This window comes from Periplaneta americana, chromosome 4, assembly GCF_040183065.1.
Source record: "Periplaneta americana isolate PAMFEO1 chromosome 4, P.americana_PAMFEO1_priV1, whole genome shotgun sequence".
NCBI classification, from domain to species: Eukaryota; Metazoa; Arthropoda; class Insecta; order Blattodea; family Blattidae; genus Periplaneta; species Periplaneta americana.
The window spans coordinates 203,043,590-203,071,260 of NC_091120.1; the positions used below are offsets into that span (position 1 = coordinate 203,043,590).

General features: G+C 36.9%; 1 protein-coding gene across 7 annotated transcripts in view; it reads left to right on the forward strand.

Moving 5' to 3' along the window:
• Nucleotides 1–27,671, forward strand: part of kst (spectrin beta chain, non-erythrocytic 5 kst) — a 383,292-nt gene that overhangs the window by 236,007 nt on the left and 119,614 nt on the right. For all 7 annotated transcript variants that reach the window (XM_069824777.1, XM_069824774.1, XM_069824771.1 and 4 more), the window contains exons 6-15: nucleotides 2,831–2,995; nucleotides 4,647–4,759; nucleotides 6,662–6,849; nucleotides 8,044–8,269; nucleotides 9,746–9,877; nucleotides 11,420–11,641; nucleotides 12,924–13,132; nucleotides 14,645–14,822; nucleotides 22,286–22,486; nucleotides 24,927–25,139. In XM_069824777.1, the coding sequence (XP_069680878.1) occupies nucleotides 2,831–2,995; nucleotides 4,647–4,759; nucleotides 6,662–6,849; nucleotides 8,044–8,269; nucleotides 9,746–9,877; nucleotides 11,420–11,641; nucleotides 12,924–13,132; nucleotides 14,645–14,822; nucleotides 22,286–22,486; nucleotides 24,927–25,139 (1,847 nt within the window). The remainder of the gene's footprint in view (nucleotides 1–2,830; nucleotides 2,996–4,646; nucleotides 4,760–6,661; nucleotides 6,850–8,043; nucleotides 8,270–9,745; nucleotides 9,878–11,419; nucleotides 11,642–12,923; nucleotides 13,133–14,644; nucleotides 14,823–22,285; nucleotides 22,487–24,926; nucleotides 25,140–27,671) is intronic.

Consider the following 27,671-nt stretch of genomic DNA (forward strand, 5'->3'; position numbering starts at 1 on the left):
AAGGAACCACCTCTTGAGTATACATAGAGGTGCCATCCGTGTTTTGAAATTGTGTGCAGAGTTAAAATGTTGAAAAAAAAATTGATTGAAACTTTGCTATGATCCATGATATGAAAAACATAAAAAATTAATTTGTGCATCAAAGGGTTAAGGATCTTAAGTTAAATATAGTCGCGACGCTGTTATTCCCGGCGTGACTCCTCCTCTTTGCTTACGTCTTAGGAAGTGAAGGCTCTATAAAGTCTAGGTAGGTAGTGTCGTTCGCCATTTTTGTTCTTTCGTTGCCGAGCTACCAGACGAGGGATCTATTTGCCACAACGTTAAACAGTATCATGTCGTAGCTCCTATGATAATAACTCAAACGCACTGAAATTCAGCAAATAATTGAGCGGCAAATAACGTCCTCGTGTGCTTTCTGCGAACACCAACGAAAGAGCCAAAATGGCGGGCGATTATATTAAGTATTTATCGAGCCTTAGGAAATGTATGACGCTTCATCAGCGAATTACAAGACGCACACGTTTAAATGTAGCCGATCTGCAACGTGATTGGCTGCCGGAAATTAGAGCGACGGACTATACAATACGAATCGGCCAACAATTCTATTAATTAATTATTATGGACGTTCTTTTTATCGGAATTAACAAAATGGTGTTTAGCAGCTACAATTTAAAGGCGACTATAAACCTCATTCTTTTTATACGGTTTTCCGAGCGGGAAAAAAATGCATGGATAAGAACAAAAAACGAATAATGAATTAATTATTTTTTTAATTTTAATATCCCTATTGGGAAAAAAATACAATTCGCACCCTGATTTTAATGGAACCTATACCAGGTTGTGAACTTCGATGCATATATTCCAGTACACCTGTGATGTACGTAGATGTAGACACTCAGCATTTTTTAAACAAATCTTGAAACAGTGACGTTCTTATCTTGGAATCACTGATTTTGGTACTTCTGTTCCTGATGGAAATTAAGGATTGTAAAGTGGCGTTATACAGCAGGGTTGCCAACTAAAAAAGAGACTCTTGAAGTGCTTTGTATGGAGTGTGGCATTGTATGGAGCAGAAACATGGACATAATGACGAAATGAAGAGAAGCGAATAGAAGCATTTGAAATGTGGATATGGAGCAAGTGAAATGGAAAAACTGAATAAGAAATGAAGCTGTGCTGGAAAGAGTGGGTGAAGAAAGAATGATGTTGAAACTGATCAGGAAGAGAAAAAGGAATTGGTTGGGCCACTGGCTGAGAAGAAACTGCCTACTGAAGGATGCACTGGAAGGAATGGTGAACGGGAGAAGAGTTCGGGGCAGAAGAAGATATCAGATGATAGACGACATTAAGATATACAATTCGATGGCTCTATAATTCATACATGGGCACAATTTTCGGTTACGTGAGGCACTCGATTTGAAATAGTTTGTTTACTAGGAGAGGAGACTGCAGAGTAGGATGGGAAATATAAACTGCTGTGACCTGCGTCACCTTATCGTAATCGCTAAGGCGGTCAGTGGCGAATTATTAGGAAAGCGCTTGGTTAACGTGAGAAACTCGAAAACTTTTATTCAATTCGGCAAATTAATTCGGCAGCTTCAATCATAAACCTCTTTACTATTTCTCCATCATTGAATTGATTTAAATCACAGGCGAGAAATTGCGTAACTAGCCAATAATATTCCATCACGTTGTCTACGTTTATTTTATTGAATATTCTGGCGTTTCTCAAGATTACTTAATAGATTTGCACGTTCTCGACCTAAAATAATTTCAGAAAATCATATTTCGTTTTCTACGCACATTTGATATTTTTTTTATAAATTTCTTTTGGAAATAATACGTACAAACAACATTTAATTCCTCGTACCTTTTAATGCAGCGTGTTTAAGGTATAATGTCGTATTTAGTATACTATGCAAATGTTAAGATCATAAATTTTCTTCAGAATAGTACGAAAAATAACATTTAATTTGTCTTACCTTCTAATTCAGCATGTTCTTTATGACATAAGGAGTAATGTCGTTGTATATTAAATATATTGATGCCTAATAGGATTTTCGAGCATAACATACATCGTATGTTCTCCCCTTCTAAACAGCAAAAAAAACTCTTCGTCCCATTTCTCATGAAATAATCGTTTTCTAACGCGTACACACTGCTTTGATAATGCCATTATGCCACCATTGATATTGCTTATGAAACTGATATAGAACCTGCCCACGCCTTGGAGCTGCGTGAGGGAGGAACGGGGACTGTGAAGGTGATGTCATTCAGAGCGATAAGCTCTGTGAAGGTCAGTGAGGCACAAATTCTCAAGTGAGGCACGATGCCCATATATATGCTCTATATACAGACGAAGAGAAAGGCGGAGAAGCAGGAAGATTGGAGGTTGCTGGGTTTGCGGTAAAGGGCCTGCTCTTTGGCAGAAAACTATGAATGAATGAATTAATTAATTAATTATTATAAGTGACATTGAAGGGAACAAAAATTCCCAGGAAACACGGTACAGTTTACAGTTTTAATCTCTGCTCTATTGTCTCGATTGAGAAAGCAGGTGTCTTTGCAGAACATCTTGGGAGATCGTAAAGGCCTCTGACGGACAAAGCAGGACACAGAGGATAAAAATAATATAAGGATGGTGTACAAAGAATCCAGTACTAGTAGACTGTTATGTGTTTGTAGTTCGTTAGTGGATTAGTGTATATTGCTTTCAGGATGGAGAAGAGGGGATGAGAGTGAGAGAGAGTTTTTCCAACATGTAGTTGTGTCTATCTCATCTTCCAGTTGGAGTCACAGTTTAATCAGTGTTTTGTCTCATCACTTGCAGGATCGTGGCGCAGTGGTCTTGGGTTCAATGCTCTGATCCACGCCCACCGACCTGACCTCATCAACTTCAACGCTTTGCAGCCATCGCGCCACATCGACAACCTCAACAATGCCTTCGATGTCGCCAACAATGAGTTGGGGATCCCTCGGCTTCTTGATGCAGAAGGTTAGTTTCATACAAAGCCGATCTCCTCTGAAAGCGATGGCATTAGCTGTGAAGTATTTCTGGTTTATTTCGCCATTATACCCGTTTGTAGAGTTGGTTGATATTTAAGTTAACATTTGTAACAGAGTCCTTCACTGCTTTTCAGGTACAAATTCAGTGGACTACGCCAGGTTTAGTGATTAATCCAATGCACAGTCCACTGGGGAGAAGGGAGTAATTCTTTTCTAGAGCTAAAAATTCATATTCTGTACAATAGGGATATTAGAGATTAATTCTTTATTTAGGATGAAAAGATGAACTATAGTTTTCCAAATTAAAATTCTTTAAGATAAAGTATAGTTTTCCACTTCAAAATTCTTCAAGATAAACTCTAGTTCTCCAAATTAAAATTCTTCCAGATAAAACATAGTTTTCCAAATTAAAATTCTTCAAGATAAACTATAGTTTTCCACTTCAGAATTCTTCAAGATAAACTCTAATTCTCCAAATTAAAATTAAAATTCTTCCAGATAAAACATAGTTTTACAAATTAAAATTCTTCAAGGTAAACTATAGTTTTCCACTTCAGAATTCTTCAAGATAAACTCTAGTTTTCCAGATAAAACATAGTTTTCCAAATCAAAATTCTTCAAGATAAACTATAGTTTTCCACTTCAAAATTCTTCAGGATAAACTCTAGTTCTCCAAATTAAAATTCTTCCAGATAAAACATAGTTTTCCAAATTAAAATTCTTCAAGATAAACTATAGTTTTCCACTTCAGAATTCTTCAAGATAAACTCTAGTTCTCCAAGTTAAAATTCTTCCAGATAAAATATACTATTCCAAATTAAAATTCTTCAAGATAAAGTATAGTTTTCCACTTCAAAATTCTTCAAGATAAACTCTAGTTCTCCAAATTAAAATTCTTCCAGATAAAACATAGTTTTCCAAATTAAAATTCTTCGAGATAAAGTATAGTTTTCCACTTCAGAATTCTTCAAGATAAACTTTAGTTCTCCAAATTAAAATTCTTCCAGATAAAATATACTATTCCAAATTAAAATTCTTCAAGGTAAAGTATAGTTTTCCACTTCAAAATTCTTCAAGATAAACTCTAGTTCTCCAAATTAAAATTCTTCCAGATAAAACATAGTTTTCCAAATTAAAATTCTTCAAGATAAACTATAGTCTCCACTTCAAAATTCTTCAGGATAAACTCTAGTTCTCCAAATTAAAATTCTTCCAGATAAAACATAGTTTTCCAAATTAAAATTCTTCAAGATAAACTATAGTTTTCCACTTCAGAATTCTTCAAGATAAACTCTAGTTCTCCAAGTTAAAATTCTTCCAGATAAAATATACTATTCCAAATTAAAATTGTTCAAGATAAAGTATAGTTTTCCACTTCAAAATTCTTCAAGATAAACTCTAGTTCTCCAAATTAAAATTCTTCCAGATAAAACATAGTTTTCCAAATTAAAATTCTTCGAGATAAACTATAGTTTTCCACTTCAAAATTCTTCAAGATAAACTATAGTTTTCCACTTCAGAATTCTTCAAGATAAACTCTAGTTCTCCAAACTAAAATTCTTCCAGATAAAATATAGTTTTCCGAATTTAAATTTTACAAGTTTTTTTTTTTTATATAATTTCTGTGTACAATATTCCAGATGTGGACCAGAGCCGCCCGGACGAGAAGTCCATCATCACATATGTGGCCTCGTACTACCACACGTTCGCCAGGATGAAGAATGAGATGAAGAGTGGGCGACGTATTGCCAACGTGAGTATCGCTGGTTGACGAGCAGGCCATGCTGTGGGTCACCAAACAGAGTGTAACGCGATTTTTAACAGATCTGAGATTTTTGGTGCACATTTTCTCGATATACTTCAGTTTATCACATCAGCTGCCTTCTGCTCTTGTCTTAATAGATGCGTTACAATATTAGGGTCTGGATTTTTATGTAATATTGAGCCCTAAAAATATGTACATAGATATGCAACTGAAAACCTGAAAATATATACTAAATTATGTAATATCAAAATTGCACAGGGATTTAAAAATTGTTATTTATTCCAAAAATGGATTGTTTTAATTAAAGATAAATTAGAAGATTAATTTCATATAAATTACACATTTATATGTCACGATAACAGTCTCTGGTGCGATCATGAAGTTAATCAAGGCATGAAGCACAATGTACCTCAAGATCTTTCTCCATAATTTCAGAAGTTAAGTTCCGTTGGCGATAGGGCATTACTTTCTTATACACCGAAAATGATCTCTCGACAACACATGGGGTTAGTAGTGCATATTTACACAGCAATGTCTTCTGGAGGGTCTATGTTTCAGGATCTGGTTCAGGCAATGGTTTGACATGAAGTCATTATATAGCGAGACCTATAATTCTCCTAGGTTTTTTTTTTTTTTAGGACACTGTCCAAGACGGCAAGATTAGCAGGGAAATATCAGTGTAGACCTGAGTTTAAAATTGTATAAATATTTTTTTATAATGTCGTTTTAGTTTGTGCTGAAATATTGACAACTTTCTTTACAAAGCTTTCAATTAAGCAACATTTGGCATGGATATAAATTTTATGTAAAAATTATCTTAAAACATGTACATTAGTCGCGTGAAATCTGAAAGCGTAGTGGCCGTTAGCCTCGTCTGTAAAATAGAGGGAGCTCTGTCGGCTAAGGCGCTTGCCTACCGATCTGGAGTTGCTCTCGGGCGCGGGTTCGATTCCCGCGTGGGTTGATTACCTGGTTGAGTTTTTCCGAGGTTTTCCCCAACCGTAAGGCAAATGCCAGGTAATCTATGGCGAATCCTCGGCCTCATCTCGCCAAACATCATCTCATCATCACCAATCTCATCGACGCTAAATAACCTCTAGTTGATACAGCGTCGTTAAATAACCAAGTAAAAAAAATATATACTTATAGTACTGCTTCTACCCACCGCATGACGTCACTCATGCTTGCCGATCCCAGGCGGAAAGTGTAATATTGTGCGAAGTATGTAAAAATATGTAGCATTAAAGTTAAATATAATGGTCTTAGTAGCCCAGTTCGCCGACATTTTGAGTTTTCAGATACAGACACACTAAGAAAAAATATGTAGGTACCTAATTACGTAGAAATCCAGACAATGATATGCAGATCTTGTACGTCTAGACGACTTTAACGCAATGGTCGTCAGCTCTGACTGAAATGGATAACTGGTAAGCAGTGCATCATAATATGCCCCATCGTGCAGAAGGAAGAGGGAGAGAGCATACCCGCCAGCAGCCACGGATGCACCGTAGTGCATTCTCTTATCTGCGTGTAAGAGACGCTAGCCGAGGGTGCACTGTTCTGATGACCGCTACTTTTTAGGTATCAGGACAATAAAATGGTAATATACATATTTTAATGCGTTTATATTAAGATTTCAAATTTGTTAGAATGAGCCGGAAATCGACTGAGTTCGCAACATTGTTGAGATCAACTTCAAATGCATCAAGTGTCGGCAACTTCACCATCTTACACATCACACACGTTATCTAGCGGCAGTCACGGCAGAACTTTGCAAGTAATTTTCCCACTTTTATGACGGAAGCCAGCGCCCTTGTTCAGGCCTTGGCTTTCTAGTAGGCAGTGTCGTGGCTCGTCCTGTTGTCTCTAGATAGTTCATTGTTTGTGCAGATCGTGGGGCAGATGATGGAAGCTGACAAGATGAAGATCCACTACGAGAGTCTGACCAGCGACCTGCTGGAGTGGATCCGCATCAAGGTGCTGGAGCTGGAGGACCGCAACTTCCCCAACTCGCTGGAAGGCATCCAGAAGGAGCTGCTGCGCTTCAAGCAGTACCGCACCGTGGAGAAGCCCCCCAAGTGAGTGAGCGCGCGTCTGACATTGATAGCAGTGCATACGTTATTGTATGAAGTCTGGTGCTCCATTAAAATACATGATTTTAGAATTATAGTACCATCATCGTCACCACACTACGGTTAATAAATCTGTCACTCTCTCACTCAGTCACTCTGTCACTCATTCAATCAGTCACTCTCACTCTGTCACTCATTCAATCAGTCACTCTCACTGTCATTCAATTAGTCACTCTCTCACTCAGTCACTCTGTCACTCATTCAATCAGTCACTCTGTCACCCTCTCAGCCACTTAGTCATTCTGTCATTCACTCAGTCAATCTCTCAGTAATTCATTCTCTCATTCACTCAGTCACTATCATTCAGTCATTCAATAACTCACTTTTTCAGTCATTCACTCTGTCATTGTCAGTCAGTCACTGTTATTCAATAACTCAGTCACTATTATTCAATAACTCAGTCCTTCACTCAGTCACTGTCATTCAGTCATTGTTATTCAATAACTCAGTCAGTCACTGTTATTCAATAACTCGGTCACTGTTATTCAATAACTCGGTCACTGTTATTCAATAACCCAGTCACTGTTATTCAATAACTCTGTCCTGTTATTGAATAACTTAATCATTCACAGTCACTGTCATTCAGTCAGTCACTGTTATTCAATAACTCGGTCACTGCTATTCAATAACTCAGCCACTGTTATTCAATAACTCAGTCAGTCACTTTCTCAGTCATTCAGTTAGTCATTCTGTCATTCAGACAGTCACTGTTAATAACTCAGTCACTGTTATTGAATAACTCAATCAGTCAGTCACTTTCTCAATCATTCACTCGGTCACTGTTGTTCAGTCACTCAGTCAGTCACTCTCAGTAGGCCTAACTTTCTCATTCATTCTCTCTGTCAATGTCACTCTTTCAATCAGTTACTCACCGCCAACTTGTATCTATTCTTTTTCTTTCCTTCTCTTTGCTTGTCCACTGTTTTCTCCTTTAACAGTTTCCTCCAAACTTTACTTTTACGTTTTGTACCTTACTCTCTTCTCCCCTTTTTTATTCCATCACTCTTTACCTACTCTACCTTACATTTCCTTCCCAACTCTTGCCTTCATGTCACCATATATTGTGACTTAATGAAATATAATCTTGTGTAGCCTACTCAGAGATTGCTGATGTTGATACAAATGTTCACTTGTCTGCAGGTACAAGGAGCGCAGTGAGATCGAGGCGCTGTACTTCCACATCAACACGCAGCTCAAGTCACTAAATCAGCCGGCCTTCGCGCCGCAAGACGGACAGCTAATTCACGACCTGGAGCGCAGCTGGGAGGGCCTGGAGCGGGCGGAGCACAGGCGCGAGGTGGCGCTGCGCCAGGAGCTGTTGAGGCAGGAGCGCCTCGAGCAGCTCAACTACAAGTTCGAGAGGAAGGTGAGGCTCAGGGTGCAATGGCTTTCAAGCTGTACAAGAGTACATGTTGTTTACTATAAGGCTGCTAATGTTAGTGATTACTTGCTGTGGTCTCATATACAGGGTGATTCAGAAAAAATAGTAAATATTTTAGGAGGTGGTAATATGTACTTTTCTGAGTAAAGAAATTCATATAAGCATGTGTGCAATTTTCAATAATGTGAAGATACAACTGTTTGAATGTTTCACATAATAAGCCTTACACAGAACCTTTGGTTATACGTTCAAAATGTGAAGTAATGTCTTAACAGCTGTACGCAGCTGTGCTGAAAGATTACCATCTGAAAGAGAGGATTTTGCTTTCGATTTAGCAGCGTTCATTCTAGGAAGGAATTGTTCACAAACATATGTGGAGGCAAAATCTCTCGGAAACTTATATTTCATTTCAAAGAATTGTGCAAATAAATTCCCACCCACTAAATCTTTCCAGTTGATTTTCATCACTAAATCTGTTTGAAGGTCAGTAAGTTCACATTGCAAATTAATTCTTGCACTGGTTACATCTACAGAAAAACGGGTTGACAAACACCGCAAGACCATTCTCCGTGTTCCTGAAATCGCAGCCTGTATCATTTTCGTGAATCTCTTAAGTGGGGAACTGTGAATGAAGTGAGACAGGTAGCATTCTTCTGGCAAGGAGCTGACATAACATTTAAGATAGGTTCCAAAACCCTGGAGAGGATGCTCAGTCATTGATCTTCTATATTATTTCTTCTTCCTTCACCTTCACTAAATGATTAATTTATTTATTCATTTATTTATTTATTTATTTCCTTATTCATTTATTTATTTACTTATTTATTTATTGTCTTATTTATTTACTTATTTATTTATATTATGTACTTATTTATTTACTTGCTTATTTATTTACTTATTTATTTACTGATTTATTTATTTATTTACTTTCTTATTTATTTACTTATTTATTATTTATTTATTTACTTATTTATTTATTTATTTATTTATTTATTTATTTTCTTATTTATTTACTTATTTATTTACTTATTTGTTTACTTATTTATTATTTATTTATTTACTTATTTATTTATTTATTTACTTATTTATTTATTTATTTACTTATTTATTTATTTACTTATTTATTTATTTACTTATTTATTTATTTACTTATTTATTTACTGATTTATTTATTTATTTACTTATTTATTTACGGATTTATTTATTTATTTGCTTATTTAGTTATTTATTTAGTTACTAATTCATTCATTCATTCATTCATTCATTCATTCATCCATTCATCAAACAATTAATTCACTCACACACACACACATATATATATACACACACACACACACACACACACACACACACACACACACACACATATATACACACATGTGTGTTTCGTGAGAAACAAGCTAGAAACAAGCTCTCTTGTAAAGATTTGCTCAGCCTTCATTTGTTTGTGTTGTGTTGCAGAGTGTGCTTCGAGAGGGCTACTTGAAGGAGATGATACAAGTGCTGTCAGACCCCCGCTATGGCAGCAATCTGGCACAGGTGGATGCCACAGTCAAGAAGCATGAAGCCATCAGTGCTGATATTCTGGCCAGGGTGAGTTCATTCTTCTGAGATGAGAGTGTTGCATTGATTGCTTTCATAGGATATAAATTATAAAGGAATGAAGATTTTGTATGTATTACAGTTTATGATGTAGAGCAGCGTATCTCAAACTTTTTCGAAGTGGGGACCACTTTTTTAAGTCAGAAGAGTTCCGCGGACCACCTTACTCTTGTGCCCTTCGAAAGCAAATTTATAATTTTTGTAGCATATTTTCATACCAGTATACTTATATTTTAAAATAGAATGAATTAATTAAAATTAATTTAATTCAATTAATTTTATATTAGTATTAACTAATTAAGTTAATGTTAATAGAAGAAAATTCATTTTCGTTTTTTTTAATAATTCAGGGCTATTAGAGTTTGGATAATCTTTAACTAATTAACTAAAAAAAATAAATAAATGTTGGTACTCACATTAATGAGATGGATGAGCCTGTCGATTCTTGCACAGTTGTTCTATATTTGGACGTATGCTCGTAAGCTTAAGTCGGAGATCGTCACATACATCGAGTCGATTTCCTTAGCCTACTTTGTTTTATTAGAGTTAGTGATGAAAACCCTTTATCACACAGATACGTAGACGCAAACTGAATTATAATCTCTAAAGCACCATTGTACAGTTCACTATATTCTCTTTCCACTTGTGATGCTGTCCAGAAATTAACCATACCTTCCACTTGGAATTTCATTTTAAGTCCGGTCTCATTCGAGAGTTCAATTAACTGTTCTCTTTCACTCCACGAAAGTTTGTTAGTTTCAATATCGCAATGAAAGGGATCATGAACCCATGAAAATTCGTCATATTTACTTGGAAAATAAGTTTCAAATTGTGACCTCAGAGTTGTATTATTGGTGTACGACGTACAGTACGTGACCATTTCAAAGTGCAGACTAGGTATCGGCAAAACTATTAAGAAAGTCAGAAATACATGAAAAGGTTCGGTCCTCTGTTATGAATTCTGGTGGTCCCTGGCTGGGTTACAGGGGCGTTGCCAGATGTGGAGGGAAAAGATGGCGAGAAACGCCACGTTCATAGTGCTTTAAACTCCTTTTTTGTTGTTGAGAGTAGAGTGGGAAGTCAGTAGACAGGTAGGGTAACAAAGTTCATTAAACGTCAGTAATGGGAGAAAAAGTGAAAAGTGATTGCCTTGGTCGTTTTCAAACTATGAGATTTTCAGCTGTGGTGTGATACGCAATTCGTTTGAATTATATTTTTTCTTCTGTCTTTTTTCAAGAACCACAAGGGCAGACCTCAAGGACCACAGATGGTCCGCGGACCATAGTTTGAGAAACGCTGATGTAGAGAATATTGTTACTTTTCAATGCTTCATAATGTGTTTTGTCTTCAGAATTTTTACCACATAAAAAATAAATATTTTCTCGATTTTTAGCACCTGAAAGCCCGAGCCTTGTAACCTGTCCTGTCTCTGCTACAAAAATGGTAGCTCCACCTATAATTCAGCTATTGTTAGCTTGCATTTCACATTCTGTCCCTGATACCGAACACGGTTGCTATTGATCTGGCTTGCAGGAGGAGCGATTCCACGACCTGACCAACATGTCGGAGGAGCTGGTGCGTGAGAACTACCACGGCAAGGAGCGCGTGACCCGGCGCGAGGAGGAGGTGCTGCAGCGCTGGCGGGAGCTGCTGGAGCTGCTGGACAAGCACAAGACCAACCTGACGCTGCTCTGCGGCCTCATGGCCATGCTGAGGGAGGTGGACACTGTCATGGCCACCATCGCCGACCTGCATGTGAGTGCTGCACTACTATTAGTGTCAGATTCGTAGTGAAGTCATCCAGACCACGAATTTAATTTTAAAACTTGCATAACGGAAGTCACTTCATTTTTTTTTTTTTACGTTAAACACTGTGACATTATCCATGATGGTGTAGCACATACATGGGCACAATTTTCGGTTACGTGAGGCACTCGATTTGAAATAGTTTGTTTACTAGGAGAGGAGACTGCAGAGTAGGATGGGAAATATAAACTGCTGTGACCTGCGTCACCTTATCGTAATCGCCAAGGCGGTCAGTGGCGAATTATTAGGAAAGCGCTTGGTTAACGTGAGAGACTCGAAAACTTTTATTCAATTTGGCAAATTAATTCGGCAGCTTTAATCATAAACCTCTTTACTGTTTCTCCATCACTGAATTGATTTAAATCACAGGCGAGAAATTGCGTAACTAGCCAATAATATTCCATCACGTTGTCTATGTTTATTTTCTTGAATATTCTGGCGTTTATCAAGATTACTTAATAGATTTGCACGTTCTGGACGTAAAATAATTTCAGAAAATCATATTTCGTTTTCTACGCACATTTGATATTTTTTTTATAAATATCTTTTGGAAATAATACGTACAAACAACATTTAATTCCTCATACCTTTTAATGCAGCGTGTTTAAGGTATAATGTCGTATTTAGTATACTATGCAAATGTTAAGATCGTAAATTTTCTTCAGAATGGTACGAAAAAATAACATTTAATTTGTCTTACTTCTAATTCAGCATGTTCTTTATGACATAAGGAGTAATGTCGTTGTATATTAAATTTATTAATGCCTAATAGGATTTTCGAGCATAACATACATCGTATGTTCTCCCCTTCTAAACAGCAAAAAAACTCTTCCTCCCATTTCTCATGAAATAATCGTTTTCTAACGCGTACACACTGCTTTGATAATGCCATTATGCTACCACTGATATTGCTTATGATACCGATATAGAACCTGCCCACGCCTAGGAGCTACATGAGGGAGGAACAGGGACTGTGAAGATGTCACTCAGAGCAATAAGCTCTGTCAAGGTTCAGTGAAATGTAAGGATAGTAATGGTCTGTAAACCTGGAGAAATTTCCATGTGAAGAAATAAATTTATTTCAAAGTATTTGATGATAGCATGCACTTAGACCAGTTCTCGTATTCTTAGCCAGCCATAAGAGGCGTATTTATTGTATGTGAAATAGATTTGTTATTCCTTCATCCTTGTAAAATGAAAGCTGAAATGTTACGTATCTGTTGGACCGCAGGGCAACTTCCAATCTGAGGATGTGGGGCCTCACTTGCTGGCCGTGGAGGACCTGCTGCAGAAGCACAGCCTGGCTGAGCTGCAGGTGACGTCACTAGGTGAGACTCAGCGCCGTCTGGGGCGCCAGGCGCAGCAATATGTGGGCAGTGGGCACCGGGAGGCACCCCTGCTACAGCAGCGCCTCGACCAGCTCAACTCTGCATACGACAGGTCAGTGCGATTCCTCTGGGTTGCTTGTGTTAGCATTCTCACTGCTAGATTATCAATGAATGACATCTGCAATACAAATTAATGTAAAGTTAAGCAGTTCAGGGATAGACCAAGAGTGATGTCATAAAATCTGTCAGTTTCAATAGGTTGCTTTTCGCATAAACAGAAGTAGCCATCGTACTTATTAAGCTTTCATACAAGGAAAGACGTCAGGTTACTTACCATATGGTTTTTTTAAATTTTATTTTAGTAGGTTATTTTACGACGCTTTATCAACATCTTAGGTTATTTAGCGTGTGAATGAGATGAAGGTGATAATGCCAGTGAAATGAGTCTGGAGTCCAGCACCGAAAGTTACCCAGTATTTTCTCATATTTGGTTGAGGGAAAACCCCAGAAAAACCTCAACCAGGTAACTTACTCCGACCGGGAATCAAACACACGCCACCTGATTTCGCAGCCAGACGCGCTGACCATTACTCCACAGTTGTGGAGCGTATGCCGCGATTTTTTATTATCATCCTTAATGTCGATGATGGGATTCCTAATGAATCAGAGAGTTGTTTCTGAGTAAGAGTACTGTTCTCATCGTACTTTCATAAGAATTCCAATTTTTTTTGACACAGAGAATGCTTTTCGTTTAACACTCATTGTAATCACATTCGCAGACACTTGAATACACTAAAGGGCAACAAACTGCCCAGCAAAAATTTCCAGAATTTTATTACGGCTGAGTGAGGAATGCTGTTTGAGAGAGAGGGTTAGCAAGAGGGTGAGGTATTGTAACTGTATGTAGGCTCTAACCACGCAGGTAAGGAGTCGAATAAGAGAGCATAACAAGAGGGTGGGGTATACTAAGGTATGAAGTATGAAGGTTTAAATGTGCAGGTAAAGGCTTGAATACCAATACTTTTCAGGTTAATGGCACCAGTGAGTTCAGTGACCCAGATGTTTCATTGCTGTTACAGTACATTGGTGAAAATTACATCGGAAATATTCCACAAAAACAGCGTATTATGTGGGACTTGAGCACAACAAACGGGGTATTTTATAAAGGCGTTATATATGAAATGTGCAGGGACTGGACAAAAAAAGCGTATTACACGGGATAGCGTAATAAGCGGGCACGTCTTATCGAGGTTTTACTGTAATATGCACTGTTGGGCGAAGAATCTACGTAAAGATTAAAGAATATGTCTGTTATGGTAATAATGATATTAATCCTTATGTAGATTCTTCGTGTAGCTCAGTAGTTAGAGCACTTGGTAATTAGAACCAAGGACTCAGTTTCGATCCCTGGTGCCGGAGCGAATTTTTCTCCTCTAATAATAATCATTCTTCCTGGATCGTGAAATAAATGCCGAAATGAAAAATATCCTCCAGGGCTTGCATAACAATACGATTGAACTGAAAATATTATAAAGTAATATTTAACAGTTATTATAAATTGTCAGCATGTGGGATCAAAAGCAGGGCCTGTTCTGACTGCTGACCCAGCTTGACAATGTTGCAGTCTGGTGGAGAGCAGCAAAGCACGGCGGGCACGGCTGGAGGACGCTCGCAACTTCTTCCAGTTCCTGCAGGACCACGAGGAGGAGGAGTCCTGGCTGGTGGAGAAACAGCGCATTTGCAAGGCCGGCATCTCGGCCAAAGACCTGCGAGCGGTGCTGAGTCTGCAGCAGAAGCACAAGGTACAGCGCACCTGGGTTGTGGCTGGCTTTGTTTGAAATGGCAGTAACGGTGCAGTTGGTTGCTGAATTTGATTGCTTTGTGTGGAATTTACTAATGTTTAAGAGCTAGTTTTACTGTGATGTGAGATCTGGGTACCGGTAACAGTTTCATTCGGGAAAGTTTTGCCTCCAAACATACAAGGCATGTTCCTAAAGTAAGTTCCAAAAGGGTGTAGTAAGTAAACGGGAAGATGTTTACAAATCATTTTTGTTCCATTGTATTCCCCACAATTAAATTACTTCTCAACATAATCTCCACCATTATTGAGGCATTTATCGAGTAGTGGCACAAGTCTTTCTATCCCCTCATTGTAGAATTGCGATGCGAACCACTCTTGCACTGCTGTTTTCACTTCATCGTCGCCATCAAAACGTTGACCACCGAGGAACTTCTTGAAGTGCAGGAAGAGATGAAAGTCACTCAGAGCCAAATCCGGGCTGTAGGGGGGATGGTCAATTTGTTCCTGTCCTCATGAATTTTTTCATTGACAGCACGCACCAAATCGTCATTGATCAAAGATGGCCGACTGGTAAGCTGCTCATCATGCACAGAGACACGGCCCTCGTTAAACTTCGTAACCCATCTCCTGACCATTCCATCACCATACACCTCCCAAAGTTGACGATGAATGTCAGCTGGTTTGATGTTTCTCGCATTCAAGAAACGGATAACAGACCGTATCTCACAGTCGGTGGGGTGCTCGATCACTTTAAACATTTCAACTGATCACAACTAACACACACACACACAGACTGAAGCTCTGAAACTGCATGCACATCTTGCCTGAGGACTGAAGAAGAAAACACACATGCGCAAAATAACGATTGCAGCGATGCGACGGCTATAATTGGAAACGGAACTTACTTTAAGAACACGCCTCATATTTGGCAGTATCAGGGCTCCAGATATTTGCATGCCTCCTAAACATGAATTAATTATCTGAGACAGAATGGGGATAGATAATAATTAGATCTATGTAAAAACAAGTCTGGAAAGTGGTTGTGAAAAATTACAACACTTTTTTCGTAGTAGACCAAAAGAATGTGCAACACAGGAAGCAAGTTGTTTTATCATAGGCAGTGGGCTCTGATTGCACTGAATTGCACAGAATGGGCGAAAAGTCCCTGTACATTTGTTTATTTTTCCTGCAAAAGAAATCTGTGCATAAAAATGTGTTGATACAGTTGCTACCAGAACAGATCATGTTCTTGGTTCATGTCATATCTTGAAAAGTAATCCCAGCAGCTATATACATTTACTAATTCGTGTTCATACTGATACATGCTGTTCTGGTATACGAGTTTCTAAAAGTAGATGCTTATGTGTGATTGCTAACTTGAGCATGTAAGCTACGAAAAACTAATTATTTTAGAATTTATTGCCGAATTAGCGTAGTGATCATAATGATGTTAGACTGATTAACTTCTTTTTCTTGAATCAGTAAGAATGGTCTGGTTATGTTTATTGTTTTCTCTAATCTACATTAGTGTGGAGAATTCGCACCCACCTTGCTTTTGAAAAAGCAGTGCACTGGTTTGAATAGATAATTGACATTAACTTGTATTGAATACATTGAGCTTGTTATGCTAGATCTAATTCCTACCTTTATTTGCTTTATTGCTAATTCATTTCAGTTAGTCACTAGAATTAATATATCAGATAACGTAAATTACATCCAGGTTGTGATTAAACATCAGGCTGTGGTAGCTTTGATTGCCAAATGCGATAGCCTTGTACAGTTTGCAGCAGATTTCATTGCTAACTTATGTTAATTAATACTGGGAAATAACTACTGTGTAGATAAAGATCTGCCTTGCCTTCGTTTTAAACACACTAATCTGGCTGTGGCAAGATTTGATTGGTTTTATTGTTTGTGGTAAATTTTATTGCTAACATGGAATTTATTGGTATGCAGTAGATTTGATAGCTTACTGATTGCCTTGTAGTAATTGTCATAGATTGTATTTCTAACTTGTGTTTTACTGGTAGTGATAATTTCATTTATAAATTTTGATTGTCTTGTACTTGTTTTGGTAGATTATTGCTAACTTCGATTGCCTTGCATTGATTGTGGAAGATTTTATTGCTAATTTTGATTGTCTTGTACTGGTTGTAGTAGTGCTAACTTTGATTGCCTTAAACTGTTTGTAGTAGATTTGATTAATAATTTTGATTGCCTCGAACTGTCTGTAGTAGATTTGATTGCTAACTCTAATTGCCTTAACTGAGTGTAATAGATTTAATTGCTAACATTAATTGTCTTGTACTGACTATAGTAGATTTAATCACTAACTCTGATTGCCCCTTGAAGTAACTTTAATACATTTCATTGCTAACGTTGATTGTCTAGAACTGACTGTAGAAGATTTGATTAGATACAAATTCATTGCTAACGTTGATTACCTTGAACTGACAGTAGTAGATTTGATTGCTAATGTTGATTACCTTGAATTGACTATAGTAAATTTGATTCCTAACTTTGATTGTCTTGAACTGATTATAGTAGATTTGATTGCTAACTTTGATTGCTTTCAACTGACTGTAGTAAATTTGATTACTGACTTTACCTTGAACTGACTGTAGGAGATTTGAGTGCTAACTTTGATTGCTTTATACCATACTAATTGTAGTAGATTTGATTGGTAAATTTGTTTGCTTTGTACTGAATGTAGTAGTGGTAACTTTGATTGCCTTGAACTGTGTGTAGTAGATTTGATTGCTAACACTGACTGCCTTGTACTGACTGTAGTAGATTTTATTGGTAACATTGATTGCTTTGTACAGACTGTAGTAGATCTGATTGTTAACTTGGATTGCCTTGTATTGAGTATAATATATTGGGTGCTAATTTTGATAGTCTTGTAATGCCTGTGGTAGATTTGATCGCTAATTTTGAACATGTTGTATTTATTGTAATATATTGATTGCTAACTTTGATTGCCCTGTACTGGTTGTGGTAGATTTGATTGCTGCCTTGTAGTTTTTGCTGTAGTAGAGTTGATGCTATGTCTCCTGTTGCATGCTGATGCTGACTAACACTTCACTTCGCTTCGTCAGACGAAGTTCCAGGTAAAGTTCTTCAAAAATGCACCATCATACCTTCATGTCTGATATAGTTTTTATAAAGTGATTGTACTTGTCTGTGTGTTTAGCATAATATCACCATAGTACATAGAGTCAGTAATTTCAAGGTTTACGACTGTGGCACTGTTATGCATGTTATCCCAGAATGCATTGCATGTGGAAGTAGTGCAAGCTATTACTCACCAAACAGAAGAACTTAAGTTTTCTTGCCTGGACAGTGTTAGCTTACATGAAGTGTAGTAAAGTGGTTATGACAAAGCATTTGAACACTGTTCAGATATTATTTTTTTTAGACATTAGACAGAATGATAGCACAACTTAAAAAAGTAAATGGTGCAGAAGGGGCGAAAAGTCAGTACGGTATATCTCTGTCATTAACATAGGTCAATTTGACTTACCTATTATGAATCCAAAACATCCTATGTACTCGTCTATAGTCTCTGCACAGATGTATGTCATTTCAAAATACAGCGACTTTTCCCATTTGTCTGGCGAATGTTTTATCTTACTATATAAAACATCATAGTTTTTAATATACGAAGTTAAAAAATAAACATTTAATTTCGGAATATGTATGATAAGAACTTTCTTGTGTTAAATTTTAACGTACCTTGTTAACATGTTTCGACCTAATCAAGATGTAAAGGTAAAAAAAAAAGGTAAAGGTATCCCCGTAACATGCCATGAAGGTACTTGGGGGGCATGGAGGTAGTGCCCCATGCTTTCCATGACCTCGGCACTAGAATGAGGTGGTGTGGTCGGCACCACGCTCTGACCGCCTTTTACCCCTGGGAAAGACCCGGTACTCGATTTTATAGGAGGCTGAGTGAACCTCGGGGCTATTCTGAAAGTTTGGCAACGAGAAAAAATCCTGTCACCACCTGGGATCGAACCCCGGACTTTCCAGTCCGTAGCCAGCTGCTCTACCAACTGAGCTACCTGGCCGCTTTAAAATTAATATCAGTAAAGAACATACACATCAGAATTTTGTTATTTTTCAAATGCCATATTGTCCAGTTAAGATAGCGACTTTGGTCACTTCTGAAATAAGTATAATGATTATGGGGTCTTACAAGCATTGTTTACGTATGAGATAAAATTAATGTTTGATTATACCTGGGTCCTTATAACTGTCTGGTGGGAGGATGAATTAATTTTCCTCGGGGTCGGAAATGTGTCTCGTGCACAGACTACAGTACCCTTTGCATTCATCTCAGCTCAATAAATGTTATTGTATTGATGTTAACAGTATTCATATTCCACGAAATTACTGACCCTTAAACATACAATCAAAATCACAATCAATGAAGACACCTATACCAATACATGTAATTATGTGTTTTACTATGTCGTCTTCTTTTCTGAAATGTAAAATTTTATAAAAATATTTGTGAAGTAGTTTTTATATAAATTTACATAACTAACGTCTACACTCCTTTCACTCTTAGAGTGGGTCCGAATGTAAATAAAACAAATTACATCCAACCGCAAAAAACTAGACCTGTGCACACCAGACCAGAAATAAATAGCTAATGGTAACACTATTATGATTCTGTTTCTCTGTGAGTAGAATGTCTTGCACGTGGCACGTGGTTAATGTTTACATTAGGACCCAAACAAGAGCAAATAGAGTATAGTCCTCAAGCATTCTTAGGAATATGGAGTGAACTGCAGTAAATCTATCTGTAGTGAAATTCCATGAAACTGAAATTTATTCGTTCTGTAAACAGGTTTCTGCTATTTACAGGTTTATTTCAGAAATAGTATAGGCACATATGGAACATAATTTATTAATTTATAATGAAGGAAATCCTGATGTAGAAATTCATTAAAATGAGCGTCTGTAAATTGTAATGACATTATCTGTTAATTTCAGACATAAAACACTGTTAACACTAAAAGACAAATTCATAATTAAATTTCAAGCCAAAGCAAAATAAAAATATAATCACTGATTGACTGTTAAGTTATTTAACACAGCAAAGTCGTTATTTATTAATTTAAATAACTTAACAGTTAATCAGTGATTATATAAGTGTTAAAAGAGTGAACACATGAGTGAAGAATAAAAATATGACTTGACTTGAACATTACACGAAAAAAAAAAAAAGTTGTTGTTGTTGTTTTCTAATGCCAGGCGTTTGACAATAAAGTCATTTGACCTCTTGCACTCCAATATTTTTCAAAGATATTATCATGGCCAGCCATTGAAGCAAAGATTTTGAGGTGTTCCGAATCCATTTCTTGGTTTGAGTTGCACAATGGGCAGTTAGGAGACTGATATATTCCAATTCTATGCAGGTGTTTGGCCAAACAGTCATGGCCTGTTGCCAATCTAAATGCAGCTACAGACGATTTTCGTGGTTAATCGGGAATTAACTGTGGATTTTGATGCAGAGAGTTCCATTTTTTCCCTTGAGATTGTGTTATCAAATTTTGTTTGTTGAAGTCTAAGTATGTGGATTTAATAAATCTCTTCACAGAGTAATACGTAGATTTAGTAACAGGTCTGCAAGTAGCAGTGCTGCCCTTCTTTGCTAAAGCATCCGCATTCTTGTTTCCCAGGATTCCACAATGAGATGGTATCCATTGGAATACAATTCTTTTATTGAGTGATATTAATTGAGAGAGCATTTTAGTTATTTCTGCTGTTTGAGATGAAGGTGTGTGTTTAGAGACTATTGATAGAATAGCAGCTTTGGAGTCTGACAATATAACTGCATTTTTAATTTTATTGATGTGGCATTGAAGATTCCTGAGACTTTTACTTATTGCAATAAAAAAAAAAAAAGTAAATAACTTGCAATTTACACCTACATTTTTGTTTGTTTTTTTTCATGATAAATTGATGTTTCCTTTCCACACAGAATAATTGCTGTAGGTTATTTTATATGGCATTTTACCGTTAAATCCACAGAGCCATGGAAATTCCTTTACAGGCGTGTTTTGTTAAAAACAAGTTTTATCGTATTTCGAATTAATATAGTTATTCCATTAATGTGGTTTTAGGCGTAATACATCGACTATTGATCACATTTTTTGTATTCGACAGATATTGGAGAAAAAATGGGAGTGTAAGGGCACAGTACATCAGTTATTTATAGATTTCAAAAAGGCGTATAACTTTGTTGAGAGAGAAGTTTTATATAATATTCTTATTGAATTTGGTATTCCCTATAAGAAGGAGAATGCAAGAAGAACAAGAAGGGATATATAAGGAGAAGAAAAAGGGGTATACAAGGAGAACAAGAAGGGGTATACAAGGAGAACAAGAAGGGGTATATAAGGAGAACAGGAAGGGGAATGCTAGCAGAACAGGAAGGGGTATACAAGGAGAACAAGAAGGGGTATACAAGGAGAACAGGAAAGGGAATACTAGGAGAACAAGAAGGGGAATACAAGGAGAACAAGAAGGGGTATACAAGGAGAACAAGAAGGGATATACAAGGAGAACAAGGAGAACAGGAAGGGGTATACAAGGAGAACAAGAAGGGGTATACAAGGAGAACAGGAAGGGGAATACTAGGAGAACAAGAAGGGGAATACAAAGAGAACAAGAAGGGGTATACAAGGAGAACAGGAAGGGGAATACAAGGAGAACAAGAAGGGGTATACAAGGAGAACAAGAAGGGGAATACTAGGAGAACAAGAAGGGGTATACAAGGAGAACAAGAAGGGGTATACTAGGAGAACAAGAAGGGGTATACAAGGAGAACAAGAAGGGGTATACAAGGAGAACAAGAAGGGGTATACAAGGAGAACAAGAAGGGGAATACTAGGAGAACAAGAAGGGGTATACTAGGAGAACAAGAAGGGGTATACTAGGAGAACAAGAAGGGATATACAAGGAGAACAAGAAGGGGTATACAAGGAGAACAAGAAGGGGTATACTAGGAGAACAAGAAGGGGTATACAAGGAGAACAAGAAGGGGAATACAGTGAGAGGAAAGAGAGAATAGTAGGAAAACAAGAAGGGAAATAGTAGAAGAACTACTAGGGGAATGCAAGGAGAGCACGTAGTTTTACGTAAAGATATGTAGCATAGTAAAGTTATGTTCCTGCCATTTTTTTATTCTATTTGTTAATGTTACATATAACATAACCCATAACGTATACCTTTTTCTTATTCAGTAGTTTCTACTGTCCTGTTTTATTTTTATTTCTCTTTGTTTCTTTCTTCTGTTTATGATTCTCTCAGCCTCCTTTTTCTCTACATTTTCTTGTTATCTTTCCCAGTTTTGAATATCATCCATAGTCAAAAGTGTTGTTAGTTTGCAGTTCCTTCTGTTCTCCAATATACTAATAATGACTTTCTCTTGTCCGATGTGCGGTGCTGCAGGCGCTGCAAGATGAGATGAAGGCGAGGCGCAACAAGTCTGAACAGCTGTGTGAGGCAGGCCGCCGGCTCATCAGCGACAAGCACCCGCGATCCGTGGAGATCCAGGCCCGCATCGACAGCCTACAAGAGCACTGGAACACTCTGCAGGAGCTGGCTGCCCTGCGCAGGAAGCAGCTCGAGGATGCTGCAGAGGCTTACCAGGTGGGGACAGAAAGAATTTTTAATCTAATAGCTATTCTCCACTTCACAATATGGTTTTCGATTAGGATTATCCACCCTTGATGCACTTAAATATTTACTGGAGTCTGTTGTTTATGGTTTTGAGAAGCATGATAGTACCATGTCTATAATTTATTTATTTATTTATTTATTTATTTATTTATTTATTTATTTATTTATTTATTTATTTATTTCATCAATCATTGTTCACGTCATGGCGGATTAGATGTATTCCAGTTCTTAATCCACCATCACTCTCAATACAAATATAACATAAACTAATACATAATGAACCTATAAGTATCCTCTGTTTACGATAATAATAATAATAATAATAATAATAATAATAATAATGATAAAAGTAATAATAATAATCAACCAATAAGTATACCTCTTTTATTTAAAACTCCTACTCTTTAAGAATTATTCTATTACTTCATTGACTACTCTTCGTAGTTTCTTATCATGTAACTCCTCAACATTTATAATTCCATCTCCGTTAGAGCTTTGACTTTCTCTTCCCATCTAATTTTAACTCTAAACAGAAATTTTCCCAATTTATGCAGACTGCTTGCGTTTAGGTGACCATTCATTTTTTATAAGCTACTATAGCGTTTATTTGTAGAAATTTTTTATCCACCAAACTATTTCTCAAATCATTCGTTGCCTGACACTTTAGCGCAATATGCATTGCGTCTTCAGCTAGTCCACACAAAGGACATTTATCCTTCTCTACGTTCCCTCTCCTATTCTTGAGTCTCCAGATACCTAATCTCCACCATGCCATTCCTGTTCTCTCTTCCCTTGAATTTAGTCTAACATATTCTTCCTGTTCCCAAAACTGCTTCACCTCCCTATAGTATTTTAGTGATCCTAAGTCTTTAATATTACTAAAAATATCTTGTCTCGAAATTTCGTTTGCCCTCTCTTTTACTATTCTTCCAATAGTTTTCGTGTTTATAGACCCTGGTTCTCTCCATAGCCAATTTAGACCTAATCTGTTTATTTCGCTTTCCAGCTCTTTCAGCCAATTCGATTTCCAATTAGCGGTTTTCATACAAAAGATACATGTTTTCATAACTGCCGAATCATTCCTACACAGAATATTACCTAAATATTTGATTTTTCTTTCTAGAATAATTCCCAGACTCGAATCGGTTCCCATCTCTAGTAACGCTGCCAGGTTAGAAGCATTCTCCGGTATTCCTAGAAATTTTTTACACATTTTGGCTCTTACTTTATTGATGTTTCTGCTGGATAACCTACTACCTCAGATCTCAATATTATATAATATTTATGTCTATAATTATGCTATTGTAATTCTGACAAATAAATATGATTGATTGATTGAATGAACGTTTAAGGGTGCAAGTATGGCTTCAGAACTCGAAAAAATGTTTTGAGTGGATTTTCCTCAATAGTGCGATAAAAAAAATAAGTATCTCTAATACTTTCCTAGTTATGACCTAAAATGTAAGATTGTGTCAATTGGCTTGGCCACCCAAATATGGACAGAACTTCTCTCCTTCGTAAATTTCTCGCTTTGTTTCTTAGCACTGCGTGAAGTTATTTTTTTTTTCAGTAATCATTCTTTATGCAAAAAAAAATTAAATTTTATATTCTTGGTAAAAAATTCACGAAGAAATTCCTTATTTATGTATTCAACTGATAAGTGCTGAATTTGTTCACAAATTCATTGTGAGTAAAATAGAGAAAAAAATCTTTAAAAATATTAAAAATTGTAGAAGATATCATTGAAACCAGTTTTTCCTGCACAAATTACACCCCCCCCCCCCGCCGTCCAATTTAAAAATATAATTATCGTAATAAAAGTTTTTTGGATTTTAAAGATTGTTTATTAATCTAGAAGTATTGTTTAATTACTGTACGAAATTCTAGCACAAAATTAATTTAGGATATGGAGAAGTTAAATTTTGGATTTTACTACATTTATGCTAGCAAAAGACGTACATAACCTCTTAAAACGATTTCTTTCTGAGTGAGAAATATCAGCCAATTCTTTCTCGAAAATTACACAGAGTTATATTACTGCATTGAAGAGCATTTTGGTCCACACCTGTGGAGTAACGGTCAGCGCGCCTGGCCGCGAAACCAGGTGGCCTGGGTTCGAATCCCGGTCGTGGCAAGTTACCCAATACGAGCAAATGCTGGGTAACTTTCGGTGCTGCTCATTTCACCGGCATTGTCACCTTCATCTCATTCAGACGCTAAATAACCTAGATGTTGATACAGCTTCGTAAAATATCCCAATAAAATAAAATAAAAATGGATTTGTGAACTGTTTGACAGGAAATTTAATGAGATCTGCTACAGTAAATTAAATTCGATGTGAGTATGAACTGAACAGTCTCTGGTTTTTAGTATAGAATTCCGTATTGATGCATTTTCTGCAATGTTGCAGTTTTACACAGATGCCAACGAGGCAGAATCTTGGCTGAATGAGAAGATGGCGCTGGTTGCATCAGCAGACTATGGAGAGGACGAGCCGAGTGCCCAGGCTCTGCTGCAGCGACACAGAGATCTGCAGGGCGAGCTCAAGGCTTACAGCGGGGACATCGCCAGCCTCAACAGCCAGGCCGAGAAGCTGGTGAAGGCGGGCATCAACACACTGGAGGTGGGTCCAGCCTGTTCTAGTAGACGGTATAACCAGGTGTAGAGTTACATAACATTATAGACTCTTACAGATTTTCATCACTTTTGTTTGTTGGTCTATACCAGTGGTGGGCAAAATGAACGCAACCCACAAGACAGGATTTAAATGGCAACTACATACTGTGGGAGGGGTTGCACTCTACAGTGCAGTGACCGGATTTACAGACAGTTGCTCCACTACACTCCTTCCTACCATATGTAATTAGAATTAATCATTTTTCAAAGCAATTTCTTCGAAATTGGGATTTATCTGTGCATGATATTTTCAATTGCGTAAGGAGATGAGCATCGCTTAAGCTGGATCTGTGGCTGGACTTTATAAATTTCATTTTAGAAAACAGCTGTTTGCATTGATAGGTTGATGAATACATACCGTCATTTCCCATAACTATGGTCCTGGAACACAACTATGGTCCACGATACAACCATTCAAACATCATTGTAGAAGTAACATAGACCGTTCGTAGATAGCTGCAGTGACTTGAATTCAAACTACAGTACAGAAAAAATATAGATAAACGAGGTACTGCGTTATGGAGTACAAAATTTGAATAGTTGTATCTGGGCAATAGTTATGTTCCAGGACCATAGTTATGGGAAATGACGGTACTCATTATTTTTGAAGCAAACTGTCTAAGCAGTGGATATGTAGTACTGGACATCTTTTAAAAAATTTTAGCCCCTAGTAGACCTTCACATTCTGCTTTCAAGAAGCCATCATTCTGCAAATCTAGTACCTCTAACTGCAATTCTGGGATAACATTTTCAATTTAAACATGAAAAGCAGTGGCAAAAATATTGAAATCTTTCTCCATCCTTTGAAAATCACTGAATCTGTGTTCTTTGAACTCGTATAACAGGTGATCTATTTTAAGAATGTACATATTTAAGTTCGCGTCCTGAATATTTGTAACTGATCCTAAACATGAGAAATGAAAGAACTGCCTTTCTTGTAAGTGTGATATCCTCTCGATTCATATGATTCTGCGAAAGACATTGTATCACTAATGAAGCTCCGAAGTACAGCAGTCCAATATAATCGGCCACGTACACGCGCAGTGTTTTCATGGAGTGGAAAAAGGGGAAGGTAGGGGGTAAGCTTGATGCTTCGCTGAGGTCTGACGTCACTGCGGCAATGCCGCAGGAATGCCCACCATTGGTCTATACAAAATATATTTGAGTTAGGCATTTACCTAATGTCAATGACATCTTCTGATTCCTAATAGCCATAGCCTTCTATCCATCCAATTTCCAATCTGCAGCTGCCTTTTCTTCATGGCATCATAAATTCCTTGACTCCAGTAAACTTTAGGTCTTCCTCTGCATCTTCTTCCTTCAGGTTTCCACTCCAATATACATTTTGGCAGTCATTCTTCCTCCATTCGCTGAACGTAACCGTACCATTTTAACTGCTGTATCTTGATGTAACCTAAAATTGTATCCTGAAAGTTCATTTTTCTCGTATAATTGAGTTTATAATTTCGTCTTTTCTTGAAATTCTTGCTGCTCTTCTTAAAAAATCCATTTCAGTTGCCTGAATGTACTACAGTGTTGTTACTTTTAGTGACCAAAGTAAGTTACAATAGTCTGAATTATTGTATTTTATTATGTGGTAATTGAAACGGTGAGATCAATAACCATTCAAGTCCACTTCTGGCCATTCATTTTTTGCGAATTTGAGATTAAATTTTGGATATTTCCACAAGTGTTACGATTTTAAATTTGGTATACTACTTTGTCTTGATCTCTAAAACAACCAGAAATATTACGTGCAGAAAATAATAATTAGGTAAGAAATAAATAAAAGTTTTTTGCATTTTTCTCGAAACTTGTGTAAATGGACTTGAGTGGTTATTGATCTCACTGCTTCAATTTTAGTTTTTTAAAATAATTTTTTTATACCATAGTATTCCATTTAGGCAAGCAATTGCAAATTTTTCTCTATTATTTCTATTCCTTATTTCGTCTTAATAATTTCCATCTTTGTTTATTTATTCGGAATAATAATAATAATAATAATAATAATAATTATCATGTCCTTCACGTGTTAGACCCTAATGGGTCCGTAACGGTCTCATGCCAGCGTTTTCGTGATCTTCCCAAATTTTTCCTTCCTCTTGGCAAAGAAAGAGTAAAGAATTTGTCTAGGCCATCTAGTGCGATCCATCCTTTCGACATGTTTCTTCCACTGAAGTCTATATTGTTGAAAAAAATGAATAATAATAATAATAATAATAATAATAATAATAATAATAATAATAATAATAATAATTATCATGTCCTTCACGTATTAGACCCTAATGGGTCCGTAACGGTCTCATGCCAGCGTTTTCGTGATCTTCCCAAATTTTTCCTTCCTCTTGGTAAAGAAAGAGTAAAGAATTTGTCTAGGCCATCTAGTGCGATCCATCCTTTCGACATGTTTCTTCCACTGAAGTCTATATTGTTGAACAAAATGAATAATAATAATAATAATAATAATAATAATAATAAT